This window comes from Chinchilla lanigera, unplaced genomic scaffold, assembly GCF_000276665.1.
Source record: "Chinchilla lanigera isolate Chin_1 unplaced genomic scaffold, ChiLan1.0 scaffold00164, whole genome shotgun sequence".
Taxonomy (NCBI): Eukaryota; Metazoa; Chordata; class Mammalia; order Rodentia; family Chinchillidae; genus Chinchilla; species Chinchilla lanigera.
In genome coordinates, this window is record NW_004955565.1 from 1880615 (window position 1) to 1895773 (window position 15159).

General features: G+C 44.0%; 1 protein-coding gene across 2 annotated transcripts in view; it reads left to right on the forward strand.

The window, feature by feature from the left end:
• The first annotated feature begins 7827 nt into the window (after positions 1 to 7827).
• Positions 7828 to 15159, forward strand: part of Med14 (mediator complex subunit 14) — a 70700-nt gene continuing 63368 nt past the window's right edge. Inside the window, exons 1-2 of one of the 2 annotated variants that reach the window (XM_005413268.2) lie at positions 7828 to 8248; positions 13076 to 13102. In XM_005413268.2, the coding sequence (XP_005413325.1) occupies positions 8034 to 8248; positions 13076 to 13102 (242 nt within the window). In that variant the 5' untranslated portion in view covers positions 7828 to 8033. The remainder of the gene's footprint in view (positions 8249 to 13075; positions 13103 to 15159) is intronic. The other variant, XM_005413267.2, reaches the window with a different exon arrangement.

Consider the following 15159-nt stretch of genomic DNA (forward strand, 5'->3'; position numbering starts at 1 on the left):
CCCAGCTTCCAGCACCATTTGTTAAACAGATAATTTTTCAATGAAGTGTCTTGGCACCCTTGTCTAAAAAATAACTTGGCCAAATAGAAATGTGAAAAATGCTCACCAATTATTAGGGAAATGTAAATCAAAACCACAATAAGAAATCACCTCACTATAGTTAGAATGACTATTATCAAAAAGACAAAAGATAACGAGCATTGGCAAGGACGTGGCGAAAAGGGAACCCTTTTACACTGCCGGTAGGGATGTGAAGTAATTCAGCCATAACGGGAAACAGTATGGAAGTTCCTCAAAAAAAGTAAAATAGGGCTATCATATGGTCCGCCAGTCCCACTGTTGGGTATATAACCAAAGGAAATGAACAAAGTACGTCAGAAAGACTTCTGCACTCTTATGTTTATTTAGCACTATTCATAATAGCCAAGAAATGGAATCAACCTAAGTGTTCATCAAGTAGTGAGTGCATAAAGAAAATGGAGCATATGGAGTGCTATTTAGTCATAAAAATGGTGAAATCCTATCACTGTGATAACGCGGGAGGAACTGGAAGACATTGAGTGAAATAAACCAGGCACAGAAAGACAAACACCACATAATCTCACTCATGAGTGGAATCTAAAAAAACGTTGATCTAATAGAAATTGAGACTAGAAGCCGGGTGTGGTGGTGCACACCTATAATCCCAGCACTCAGGAGGCTGAGGCAGGAGGATCACTGTCAGTTCGAGACCAGCCTGGGCTACAAAGTGAGCTCAAGGCCAGCCTGAGCTGCATAGCGAGACCCAGTTTAAAAAAAAAGACAAAAAAAAAGACAAAAAAAAAAAAGAAAGAAATTGAGACTAGAATAGTGGTTACCAGAGGTTGGATCTGTTCATCATTCTGACGGCTATTTCCCACTTCACACTGCTACATCCAGGACTTGTGTCTCTGAATGCTTTTGGCAGAAGTTGCTTGGGAAGCTGCTATTGGCCTGAGAATGTGTGAAGTTGACTGAAACAGAATAAGCCTTGTGTCAGGCCTTTGGACAAGTATAAACCCATAACCACAGATGGGTTGAAAAGATGGTTCAAAAGAAAAGAAAAGAAAAGAAAAGAAAAAATATATATATATATATTTAAAGAAGAAAAAATGGTTCCTGTCACTCCTCTCACAAAAGGAACTTGCAACAGGAGTGCAGGCTGCTGTCCTTACTGCCACCAACCTGGGGCGTGGGGTGTTGGAGGCGACTGTTCTCTTATCTCAATGTTTCTGTCCTCCGATAGTTCCTTCGGAAATGACTTGCCAGTTAGAATTATTTCAGGCCCTTCTTGCCTAGAACAAAGAATTAGATGAGACAAGCCAAAAAAGTGCTAAATTTATTTGACAATTGAGGGGTGAAGGGGTAAGGAAGGGGCAAGGAACTAGCTCTGTAGAGTGAACTTAGGCAGAACAAAGAGAGGAAACGATAAAAGCAGCAATAAAAGCGCACTGTGTCCAGAACACTCAGGGTGGACTACACAGAGGAGTCACAATAGCGGGCTTCTTGTGGCAGCCACAGAGCAGTTCCATGTACGAGGCTCTGGGAATTATTTGGCACTGTCCTGGGGTCTTCTAATTGAGAGGTGCTGTTACTTCCCCAGTCAGCTTTGCCACATCCTGTCTCTTATATCACTTCTGTCTTAACAAAGCTTCCTCGAGTTGGTGGAAGTGTCTGACTAGATTCTAAAGTTCTGCAAAAGTTCACTGTTGTGAACTCACTTTGTAGCCCAGGCTGGTCTCAAACTGGCAATGATCAGCCTGCCTCAGCCTCCCTGAGTGCTGGGATTACAGGCATGCAGTCCTACACTTGGCCCTTTCTCTATTTTTTTTTTTTAAGTGACAGAAATAATTTATTCAATGTTTTTCTTTCTCATAAACATTTGTAACTATCTGTAGTAAATACTCCTAAAATAGATACATGACAAAGTATTCTTTCTAACCAATTACCCTTACCACTCCCTGTTGCTTCGGGAGGTGGGAAAGGAAGATGTGAGAGGAAGGCAGACCGGCACTCCTCTGTGGTTCTACCCTAACCATCACCAGCCACTCATTCCTTTCCCCTCCTGACCCCGGTGCCTGTGAAACCCGATTTGCTTTATCTTTCGGGGACAGAGGAAGGCGACTACAGCCTTCTGCTTCTGCTACCACTTGGTTTCAGCTGTGTGGTTTGGAAGACCAGGGAGCGCAAGGATGATAATCAGCTGGTGCCATTCACAAGCCCTGGAGTAGTCCTCCAGCGGCCTGCTGGGTCTCAGCCAGTGCCCAGTCCCAGGAGCCCTCCGTTTGGGTAGAGGGGCATGGTGCGGCGAATGGAGAAGCAGTGGCTACTGACTTAGAACAAATGGACTCTGTGGCCATGGGAAGAGTACTGACTCCGACACCTGGGGAAAGGAAGGGACACTTTAGTCCTTTGGAGGTGTGGCGACTTGGCGAGGGTGACATTTACTGTTTCCTTTGTCCATTATATCCAGCACTGCACAGCCAAAACCACCCTGTCCACCTGAGTCAGGCTGCAGCTGCATGTGGCACCGTGACCCTGCTGGTGGATTCACCCTCCCCAGCCTCAGGTCCTGAAGCACTCATACGGCAGGGCTGGTCCTGAGCAGTTCTGCTGTGGCTGACATACCCCACGAGCAGGACTGTTCAGCCCTGAGTCTCAACTCAGTTCGTTCCTCACGCATACCAACACACCCTTGCTTCAATCTGACTGACAGAGATTAGAGCACAGAGCCAGGCAGTGTGGGCCGTGCCTGTAATCCCAGTACTCCGGGAGGCTGAGGCAGGAGGATTTCAAATTTGAGACCAACCTGGGCAATTTAGCAAGGCCCTGACTCAAAAAAAAAAAAAAAAAGGTCCATCTTCACTGCATTTTATGTGCACGTGAACCCTGTGTTAAATTATGGAGATTTTGCAGTTTGTTACAGCAGCATCCTGAGTAGCTGTGATGACAGGCCTGCACCACCATGGCTAGCTAAATTATTCTTATTATTCAGTTTGCTCCTACAATGCTGCAATAAACTTCCTTGGACATGCCTAGTACTGTACGGTCAGAAAGGCCTTTCGGAGGATTTTCACCCTTAAGCTGCTACTAAAAGAATGAGAGTCTAACTATGCAAAGAGCCTGGAAACAAGAATTTCAGGTATCTGGAACAGAGGACAGGCCCTGAGGTGAGAAGGGATGGTATGTCCAAGACCCAGGGAGATTCCCGGCAGTGATTCCGGAAAGAGGAACAAGACAAAGGACAAAGGGGTGAGTAGAGACACAGGGGAAGGCTGCTCTGCTCATGGATGTCACAATAAGAAGTTTCGGTTTAATTCTAAAAGCCAAGTTGTTCTTTTTTCCAGGTTGGTCAGAATATGCCCCCAATATTGTGAATTCCTTTCCCCAGCTTGACTACGAATGTAGCATCTGTTGAATGAGTGGACCTACCATTTTTGCTCGCCGTTTTAGAGGAACTGATTGCATCTATTATAAAACATACTTTTCAATTCCTTTCCTACCTTCTTGTACCTGAGCAGCAGTTGTGTATTTCAAAATGAAACCGTATTTATCCCAATTTCATTTTTTTTTCTGCCCAAAAGACTTAAAAGGAAATGCGCCCTGTTTTCGTCTGTGTGTCTGGCAATCAATTTGTTGGCTCTTTTGTTAAACTATGATTGACTTCATGAAAGGTCTGAAGCATTTAGGGCAATTTAAGAGCTGAGAAAACACCATGCTGTTCATTCTCAAACTATTTGAGATGTGACAGAATCAGGATGACCAAGCAAAGGAGCAACTGAAAAATGTGAATGGAAAAAGTATGTACCTATATTACAGTGCCAAACAGTACTACAGGCTTTACAATGATAAAAATTATTTCCAAAAGTGGTTTGAATGTGGGTCATTCCTTTTGTAACTCAGCCAAACAGGAGATCTTCTCTCTTTCTTTATTCATTTCTTTTATTAGCCTTGTACATTTGGCAAGTGGCCGTGACATAGTATCAGCCTGAGGCTTTCGTTTCCTTTATCTACCTCATCTCCAATGTTAAAGCAGAGCAAGACTCACAGTGCTAGTCCTGTGTTTTCACTCCCCTGTTCTTTAGAACATCCTTTTTGATAACTAGTACTTTGCAATTTTTAAAGCTATCTATTACAACTCACAGAAATCTCAATAAAATCTAGACTCATTGATGTGGGTGAAAATTTCTCTTTTCTAAAGCAACTTCCCCATCCACTGATTTTTTAAAAAATTTACAAGTTGGCTATACTCTCTCTAGGTAGAATCTTACTACCGAATAGATTGCATACCAGAAGGCAAGGTGTATATTGCGTTTTGTACAACAAGGCAGAATTAAAATCCTACCGATATCACAGAATTGGATTCTCAGTGTTAGAAAAACACTATAAGGATCATTTAGTACAACCACCTGTCCTATATGTGTATGTGACAACCAGGGCTTCTTCACTGAAGTCCATACTGTTTTCAGGATGAGGGGAGGAAGAAACTTCAATAAAACAAGTCAAAACTGCCAAAGAAATGATCTGATTCTAGCTAATATAAAAGTTTTGTTTGTTCCCCATGCAAAATAAAATTACAATGAGCTGTCATCTTACATCGGTTAGAATGGGTATTACTTAAAAAACAGAAGAAAATAAATGGTGAAGATGTGGGGAAAAGGAACCTTTGTACACACTATTGGTGGGCATGCAAACTGGTACAGCTATTTGGGAAAACAGCATAGTGGTCGCTCAAAGAACTACTGTAAATCCACTAAATCCGTATATCTGGCAATCCCACTTCTGGGTGTGCAGCCAAAGGAATTAAAATCAGTATGCTGAAGAGGTGTTAGTGCTTCCAAGCTTCTCCCAGCACTAGTCACAGTAGCTAAAAAGTGGCTATCAACGAATGAATGGATACAGAATTGCATACAGAATATACACTTAAAAAAAGAAACACTGTCATTTGCAACAATGAAGACAAAATCTAGAGAACATTATGCTAGGTGAAATAAACTAGCCACAGAATAACAAACGTCTGAGGAGCTCACATTTAAATGTGGGATTTAAAAAAATCAAAAACTCATAGAAGTAGAAAGTACAATAGTGGTTCCCAGAGGCTGAGGAAGGGGTGAGTGGGCAGAGAGAGGTTGGTCAAAGGGTACAAAGTTTTAGTTGGGAGGAATAAATTCTGGTGATCTACTGCACAGTTACTAATAATGTACTGAATAGCTCCCAACTGTTCGGTGGATTTTATTTATTTTTTGTTTTTGTTTTGAGACAGGTTCTCCATATGCAGTTGAGGGTGCCCTCAAAACTCGCAGAGATCTTCCTGACCCTGCCTCTGAGCGCTGGGATTACAAATTTGAGCCGCTATTCTTGGCTGTTGAGTGGATTTTAAATGCTTTCACTACAAGTGAGTGAGGCGATGGATATGTCAATTAGCCTGATTTGCTCATTCCACAATGTACACATGCACTGAAACAGCACATTGCACCCCACAAATATATACACTTATTTATTAATTGAAAATAAAAACAAGCCAGGTGCTCTGGTCAATCTTGTAATCCCAGCTGCTCGAGAGACTCAGGCAGCAGAGTTGCAAATTGGAGGCTAGCTTAGGCGATTTAGTGAGACTCTTTCAAAATTTATTTATTTCTTAAAGGAGATTTTTATTGGTATGTTTTATTTGTAATTGGGGTTTTTTTTGTCTTTTTTTTTGAGACAGGGTCTCACTATGCAGTTCAGGTTGGCCTTGAACTCATTTTGTAGCCCAGGCTGGTCTTGAACTCGCAACAATCTTCCTGCCTCAGCTTCCCGAGTGCTGGGATCACAGGCGTGCGCCATCACGCCCGGATTATTGGTACATTTTAGAGATACATAATGATCATTTATTATAAAGAATTTATACCTGCATATGATATAACATCCCCCCATTCCCCTACCCTTCCTTCAACCCCCCCACTTAAAAAGCTTTGTTTCCATATTTTCCTTTTTAAAAAAAACTTTTCCCTTCTTTCCTTTCCCCCTCAAAATTTAAAAAGGGCCAGGGATATAGCTCTGCCTAGCTTGTACCGAGGCCCTTGTGATCCTATCACCAAAAAGAAACAAAATTTGTTCTCTGAGGCAACCTGTACAGAGGTTAAGGAAAGTCCCTGTCTTCCAGCAACTGCACCCGCAGGGTATGTAGTATAAATAGCCTCAAAGCATGGCGATAGCATCTTGGTAATATTATGTGTAAATTTGCTTTAGGCTCACAAAGATGGGAAGACATGATTATATCCCAGAGGTTGCACCTTCAGAAGACAAGAAAAGATTTTCAAGAATGACTAAGAAATAGCTGGGGCTGGTGGCAGCCAGCCTGTAGTCCCAACTACTCCAGGGGCTGAGGCAGGACGATCCATTGAGCCCGCGAGGTGGACGCTAGTTTGGGCAACACAGCGCGACCCCAGACTCCATCTCATTGAAAAACAAAAGAGCCAGGCCTGTTGGCTTATGCTTGTAATCCCAGCACTCTGGGAGGCTGAGACAAGAGGCTCGAAAGTTTGAGCCCAGCCTAGGCAATTTAGGGATTTAGCAGAAACCTGTCTCATAAAAGGGGTGGGGCTGGGGATTGTAACTCAGTGCAAAGACCCCAGATTCGATTCCCAGTATACCAAAAAAACCCGCGGGGTCGGGGGAGGCTAAAGAATTGTCATTACAATCAAGTAAGTGGGCAATGAGAATATCCTAACCTTAGAGAACAGCGCGACCATCTCTTACAGCTAACAGACTTGAAGCTGAACAGAGATGTTCAAAGAGCGGTCGCAGTAACATTAGCATCACTTGGGCAACTAAAAAATTCTGATGTCCGGTCCTCATGGCAGACCGATGACATCGGACTCTCTGGGGTTGAAACCCATGGGCCTAAGGTTTTCTCAAAGCCCACAGGCGATACTAAAGTGCAGTCAAGTTTGAGAGTCACCGTTTTAGAGCAGGTGCAAAGTATTTTAAGCCTAGCTTTTGAAAGGGGAAAAAGTGGCGGTAGGCACACGGGAACTGAAAGCCCTAGAGGGTGGGGCAGGGTGGCCGCAGATACAAAAACCTGGAGCCTGCAGCAGAGGAGTTAAGGACTTTCTGTGTGGACCGACGGCGTTTGGGCAGCAGTAAGAGGAGCATCATACACCGAGCTCTAGCAAAATGAAACTGGGCGGCCGGCGGTCCCGCCTCGTCCCCAGACTTTCTCGCACATGTTCCCACCGTTTGAAAAGAATGACTGCAACGTTCTCTCTCCCACGCAACACGTCTCGGACGGCCGTGGGAGGAGCAAGGCTCTGAGACATCAAAAGCGCGCTGCCACTACTGCATCTTTCCCGGCGATTTCAGAACCCCAGTTCAAGAACTGCCAGAGGGGCCCTCCCGGCTCCGGCTCGTGTCCCGCTTAGTGGAACGCCGACAGCTTCCACAGGGCCCACCGCTCTGTCGGGAGCCGGGGGAAGGGGCGAGGGTGAGGGCCGCCTGAGTGCTGACGTGCGCCCTGACGCGGCCCGCTCCGCCTTCACTCTCGTTTCCGGCGGCGCGCGGCTCTCTTTTCCGTTCTTCCGCCCACGCGCCGACCCCGCCCCGCTCCCACGCGCCCGGGAGGTACCGCGCAGGACCGCGCGGAGAACAGTCACCGGTTGTTATCGGAAGGCCCCCTGTAGATTCCCCTTCCGTTCTTCCCAAGGACTTCCGCTTTGGGCCGTCAATATGGACGCAGCGGCAGCTCGGCACAGCGCCCTCTGAGCGGCGGCGGCGGCGCTGCCTCGCTGCGGCTGCTGTCGCGCTTCCCCGCCCTCCGCCCCCCCGCCCGCCCCACTCCCTGGGGCCCGCAGGCTCTTCTCTCCATGGGGGCGGGCCTCCTCGCCCGGCGCTCCGCTTCCTGTTCAGAGGCTGCGGGGCGGTAGGCGGCGGCGGCGGCGTCTCAGCCCGCGTCCGCTTCGACGCGGTGACCGAGGGTCCAGCGGGCTCCAGGGCTGCGTCTGGTGCCCCTGCGCCGAGGCCGGCCCCGTGCCGCCATGGCTCCAGTACAGCTGGAGAACCACCAGCTGGTCCCGCCCGGAGGCGGCGGCGGAGGCAGCAGCGGCCCCGCGTCAGCCCCAGCGCCTCCTCCTCCCGGAGCCGCTGTGGCGGCAGCCGCCGCGGCTGCGGCCAGCCCTGGCTACCGACTGAGTACTCTCATCGAATTTCTGCTACACCGGGCCTACTCTGAGCTCATGGTGTTGACGGACCTGTAAGTGCCGCGAAAGCCATGCTTGCTCCCCAGCCCCCCCTCCCGCCTGCCGGCTCCGAGAGGGTTGCACCTCCCTCTCCCCAAGAGGCTGCCGATTTCTCCGCTGGGCTGCTTAGTCTAGAATTTCGAACTCCTGGGGTTCGGGGAGGTGGAGGCGAAGCTTTGTACTGGGAGGTCTTGCCGGTGATGAAGCAACCGAGACTTGCTGATTTTGCGCGTTGTTACACTTTAATTGAAGATTGGGATTTTTTTGTCCGAGTTCCCAGCAGAACTCTATTAATTTCTTGGCTGGAAGCATTTTCGCCCCAAGCCCACCATTAGAGTTGAGAGTTTAGGAATGCGTAAGATTTGAACGTAAGAAAATCCCCAAGACGGGAAATCTGTTTCATAGCCTCTTGAGAATATATTCGAAGTGTAGGTAGTAATTGTTACTTTTGCATGCAGGAGGTAGTGCGTCAAATAGACCAACATTTTAGATTCCAAGTATTTCTGAAACGTTTGAGAGTGAAGTCTTGTTGAATTGGTGAACGTAAAATGTTTTGTAACCAGCCTGCTGTCATTTCAATCGCCTCGATACCTGTGAAATGCCTTGGGGAATGATTAGGGTGTTAATCCCTTCAGACTAGGATCGGAATGCACTGTAAGGATTCTGTGTGTGTAGAAAAAGTGCTATAAAGTTTTGAGACTCACTTTTACATTTTGTAACTTAAGTTGAGAAAAATAAGTCCATATTCGTTTTGATCTAGTTCGTTTTTATCTTTTACCCGTTGTAAGACTTAAGATCAGAGTTTCCACTTAAAATATGTTACTGTGCAGATACTAGGTTGTACAATGTTGCAGTCATTTGTTACCAGAGGCTTAAAATATCCATTTGCACGTGACTAAACGAATAAAAGTTCCACTTACTCGCAAAGCGTCATTCTCACTCAATTTTGATGTGCTTTACTTCATCGAATGAAACAGACAGAAGTTAAAGAAGCCTTCTCCTATCGAACGACACGTTTAAATAGCTGTGGTGATTAGAAATTATTGTAATATACTTCTGAACCTTTTGTTGGATTTCATAAGAACCCAAGAGTATCCATGAGAAAGTTTCGCGTATGTGAAGATCAGCTGGCCTACGTACGGCTATGGAAAAAAAAAATGTTGAGGACTGTTGCTGTCTGTGTTTGTGTGGTTTATTTTTCTCTCCAGGATTTGTAGAAATTTATAGTGTATTCTTTTGACTGGGACTTGGTTTATGATGAACGAAACATCTGTTTTATTGCCGTAGAATAAGTACATACAGTCCCACGCCCTCTGTAAGATGATAATTCCCATGCTATGTCTCCAGCACAGATCTCTCTGAACCCTGCTGTTAGGCCCACATGCCTACATTTCAGTATCTCATTTCAGCATATGAGGTCCAAATTCTGCCCTCCACCTCAAAACCGTCTTTCTTAGTGCTCCGAGTATTACCTGCACCCTTCCCCTTGTGCTCAGACGATTTGGAGTAATTCCTGGCTGTCTCGACTTCACATCCCACACCCAGTATACCTCAGCAAGTCTAGTCATCTCTGACTTCAGAATTTCTCAATGCTTCCACCAACTGGCGTTCCAAGCCACCGCCCCCCCCCCTTATGGTCTGTTTATTGGTATCCCTCCTGGTACGCTCCCCCTTGCTCCTCTGTGGGTTCTTCTCCATATAACAGCTGGGAGAATCCTTTTAAAACTTCTGTTAGGAACTTTCCAGTGGTTCCCCATCATCTCACTTAGGGTGAAAAGTTTTTGTAGTCACCTATAAGTAGAATGACCATAAAATTGAGGGTTCAAACTAGGAAACTTTTGAGCATAAGAAGGTGCTGTTGATAATAATGTCTGAATAACAAGCATAAAATCAAAACTGGGGCCGGCAATATAGCTCAGTGGCACAAGCGCCTGCCTGGCAAGCGCAAGGTCCTGAGTTCAATTCCCAGTACAAAAAAAAAACAAAACAAAACCATAAAAACCCCCACAAAAAAAGACTGTCTTGTGCAAACCAGGACATATAGTCAATTTACACGAACTGTATCTTCTCTTCCTTCTTTAATTGATGTCCTCATACTTTTGCTTGTTCTGTTCAGTCTACACTAGCCTTCTTGATACTTCTTGATGGTTCCTGACATACTCCAACTTCGGAGCTTTTGTTCTTGCAAAAATCTGCCATTAGCCTTCTTTTTTGGGGGGGCCTTATGTCATATATAACTTAACAGAAAGGCTTTTTTTGATCACTTATAAAATAGTACTCTGTCCTTTCACAATAGCCTTCTTTCTTGGTGCTTTAGTTTTCTCTAGAAGATTTATTGCCATCTGACGTTGTTAGTACATTGTTTCCTCATTGCTGGAATGTAAGCGCCAGGAGGACAGGGATTTCTGTTTGCTGCTTTCCCCAGGGCCTAGAACAGTGCCTGGTACATACTCTGGGCTTAAGTATTTATTGGTTTAGTACATGAATGAGTGAATATTTAGAATTGTCATTGTAACCCATGGAGAATTTAATGGGGAAAGTTACTGTTGCTTTTGACACAAAGGTGTATAACTTTTTGTTTTTGATCTGTGGTAACCAAAATTAGGAACTTAACATGAAAGTTCCTAAGTAGTGTTTTCCCTTCTTCCAGGTAGAAGCTGTTGAGATTAATGTATTATGTAGAGCCAGTGTTCTAGTATGCTTTATAAGAGACTGTAAGGACTCAGTTACTTTTTTCTGCTTCACTTGCTGCCTGTGAATTATTGAGGGTAAGAAAGGCAGCCTTGGCAATTTAGGTGGTTTAGTTTTGGCCCCCGATTTCTGGGCTTTTTCCTTCTGCTTGTCTACCCTCACCTTCCCCCATCACATACACTTACATATTAAAGCTTTCTCTCTGCCTTGACTTTTTAGGGACTTAGATTCTACTCTCTAATGTCTTTTGGTTAAAATCAGAAAATGCTAGCATCTTGCTCATGTAAACTTGTCATCGCACTTTACATTTGTATGCCTTACTTCTTCCAACATGCCCAGTTTAGGACTTTAACTCCAAATAGTGGACTTTAGGAATTTAAAATAGGTTAGAAGATATTGGGGTAAAGGCAAGGCAAGCAGGAAAGCCTGTCCTTTGTTCCCGAAATGATGGCACTTCTTATGTGAGACCATCCTTTTAGGGTCTTTAGGGCAGGCGAGAGGAGCTGGAACAGCGGTTCTTGTTCTTTGTACCCCCGAAGGATCCCCTCTCTCTCCCTTCCCACCCTCACAAGCAACTCATCCTTCTCATTTTCTCTCTCCCTTGAGGACAAGGCCATGGCTTCTTAAGGAATGTTTTCAGGAGCTTTTGCATGTTGAAGAATTTAGCAGTGGCTGCTTTTATTTGTGGTCTTCTACTAAGGCCGTAATTTCTTCTTTGTCCCTTTTCTGGCCCTTTCAGTCCTTGCCTAGTTCTCTTTATTATTCTGATCATAGCTTGAGCTCACTGTCTTTCTTGAAAATATCAGGAAGCCAGAGCTCATTTTATTTTACTTATTTATTTATTTATTTATTTATTTTTCAGAGCTCATTTTAATAGTTTCCCCTCTTTGTACTTCGTGGTTTTTGTTTGTTTGTTTGTTTTTGTCTTTTTGAGACAGGGTCTAGCTCTGCAGCTCAGGCTGGCCTGAAGCTCACTTTGTAGCCCAGGCTGGTCTTAAACTCGCAACAATCCTCCTGCCTCAGCCTCCTGTGTGCTGGGATTACAGGTGCGCGCCACCACGCCCGGCTCCCTCTTTGTACTTTGAACCTTTGGAAGTGGGCTTAGTTTTTCTGATCCTGTGGCAGATGAGTTGGAGCATCTGAGGGGCTGAGTGTCTTCTCAAGATCTGATAGTGCTTGCTTCGGCAGCATATATACTAAAATTGAAGATCTGATAGATGTAGGACAAACATGAGAGTTGTTCAGGCCATTGAATCTTAGATTATAGGTTAACAGAATGTTACAATTGAGGAGGCAGATTAAGACCTTTCTAAGATAAGTAGATATGAGTGTGTTAAATGGTTAAATTATTAGAGAAGAAGTTGACATTGATTGCTGGCTGTCAGTGCTGGAACACTAGCAAAAATAAATCAAAACACTACTGCACCTGTTTTAAAGTAATAACAAATCTTTTCATCTAACCCCCATGCAGCATCTTCATAAAATCCTTGATCAGCACTGGCCTGTTCTTGTCCTTAGCTGCCAGTTTTGTCCACTCTAACAAAGCTCTGAGAGCTTATTGCTTGGGACCAAAGTATCCAATAGGTACAGGGAGTCTAGCAACCAAGTATTACTCCTGCATCTATGATCATTTTGGTCTTAAAAATATTATCTCTGATTCTCTATGATATTCATAGTGTGCTGATGTGAGATTTTGGATTTTTAAAGTGTTTCAGTTTGAGCCGGGCGTGGTAGCACGCCTGTAATCCCAGCCCTCAGGGAGGCTGAGGCAGGAGGATCATTGTGAGTTCGAGACCAGCCTGGGCTACAAAGTGAGCTCAAGGCCAGGCTGAACTGCATAGCGAGACCCTGCCTCAAAAAGAAAAAAAAAAAAAAAAAAAAAAAAAGTTTCATATTAATATACCTTTTGGAGCATTTTGAATGGAGAGAAATGGAGAGAAATGTTGCTTTTTTGGGTTTCTCCTTACTGCCATATTGGTGGGAACTCAGAAGCACAAAGAGTGTAGCCACATGAGCGTGTGGTAGCTATTTACCCAATTTTTCTGGGTATTACTTGTGGTATTAATAGGTATTACTAGAATCAGAGTAAAGACCATTATCACATTTTGATGAAAGGCTGCATTTATTTAATCAATTTTTTTTCTTCTTAGATTGCCAAGGAAATCTGATGTGGAAAGGTGAGTATGCAAAAACCTTAAATCTGTCTCTGATTTTTTTGATCCATCTGTAAGTATGGATGTGTGGGTACTGTTGATCCAGGACTGTGGACTGGGAACCTAGGCCCAAAGAAATAGAGGGCCACGTGCTTAGGGAGTACTGGGGCATGTAATGTTCTGATTCTTGGCTATGCTTGGGTGTGAGGTCAGTTTTAGATTTTTCTATTCTGCAAATCTCTATCGAGTAAATGACTAGTTCAAGTTCCTGAGGTGGGTGGGAAGATGTAGAAGATACAGAAAGTATGGTCCATAATAAAAGAAGCTGAGAAGTAGACTGGCTTTAGAAAGGTGACTGCTAATTTACCATTTGCTGTAAGATGCTATTAGATATCTTTAGAGAATTGACATTTGCTTCCTATTGCTGTTTTAGAGTTGAGAAAATTTTAGTTCAGTTGAAGTTTGGGGCTTAAGACTTAACACTAGTATGTTCTTATAGTATAAAAGAATAAGATAAATTAAGAGTTCAAATAAATCATGTGATGGGGTTAAAAAATGTTTCATATGGGGATTGAACTCAGAGCTTTTGCATAGAGCTACATCCCTTGCCCTTTTATTTTTTAATTTTTTATTTTGAGACAGGGTCTCGCTAAGTCACCACGTTGCCTAGGCTGGCCTCAAACTCCCAATCCTCTTGCCTCAATCTGTATCTAGGATTACAGGTGGGCACCACAGCACCAGGCCTGATTGTGATTTAAGTTGTGACTATAGTACAGATTACTTGACTGTATCTTTGCTATTACTTATACTTCTTGATTTTCTTCTAATTCCAAGTCACTAGGGAGGTGTTTAATATTTATTAATGGCTCTACTGTACTGCCAACCTCAAGTGCCCCTTTTGATCAAAAAGAGGCAGAAGAGACAATTAAAGGTTACCTTTGCTATGGTTTAGCTGGTCCGTTTTAAAGGAAGGAAACAGAAGTCAGATTTGCACTGTCCGCTTTGGGATCGGAAGGGCATTGGGCCTTTCGAAAACTGACTCTTGCTTCCTATCACTTGAGGAAACCCTGTTACAGTAGTTTATAAAGAAAGACATTTCACAATATGTAAAACAATAACCATTGATAATTTCCTACCACTTTGTCTGTAATTTGGTAAACCCCCCCCCCATTATTATGTTATCCTTCTTTTACTCTTTAAAATAAAAAGTTAAAAAAAAATAAAGAGAGACATTTCATTTCTGGAAGAGGAACATATTTAGGAAACCAAATTAACTATACAGATCTGTTTGTTCTAGGACAGGGGCAGAGACCTCCCATCCTCTAATCTGTTGCTGAGCTAGAGTGACAGTACTGAAACTCTGGGCCTTCAGGAGGCTGTCAGATTTCCCCCCCCTTCTGGGGGGAACCTAGGGCAGGCACGTGCTATGCAAGCGCTCTACCGTTGAGCTATACCCCAACCCTGCCAGATCTTAATGTTCATTCAACACTTCTGCTGTACCTCAGTCTTGCCTGCAATGCTCTGCTTGTTTTCTCTCGTAATCCATCAGAGACGCTGGCAAAGACTCATAACTGTACCCTTGATTTTTCTCTTTGTAGAACCATTTATCATATTGTTGGCTGATCTTAAGCCACTCAGGATGTTTGTGGGCTTGGTAAGCTCTTGATAGCAGCTCAACTCTAGTCTTCATTTGGGATTACACTTTAGCAAAAAATTTGGTGCATTTCTTCCTAGTGGTGGTACCGACAAGATGCACGAGTGTGAGCTGGCTCTGTAGGTCATTGAAAGGCAATATTAATTTAGGTCAGAGTCTACTTGGAGGGAGGTCGGGGTTTTGAGGGTCCTATTATTACCTTTAGCATGCTGAATTTTTTTCCAGTGTCTTAAGGTAAACCATGAAAGGTTTCAGTTTTGAAGGTGCCATGAGGGTGAGAGGTCTAGCTAAGACACTGACAGCATAAAGGTTTTTGTGAAGCTTTTAAGGCTTTCTGAGATGGTAAAAATACTGATGAGTATCGCGAGAAAAAACATGGAAGTGGGCATAGTGTAAAAATAGACATGGACAGACTTTCTACCTTTTA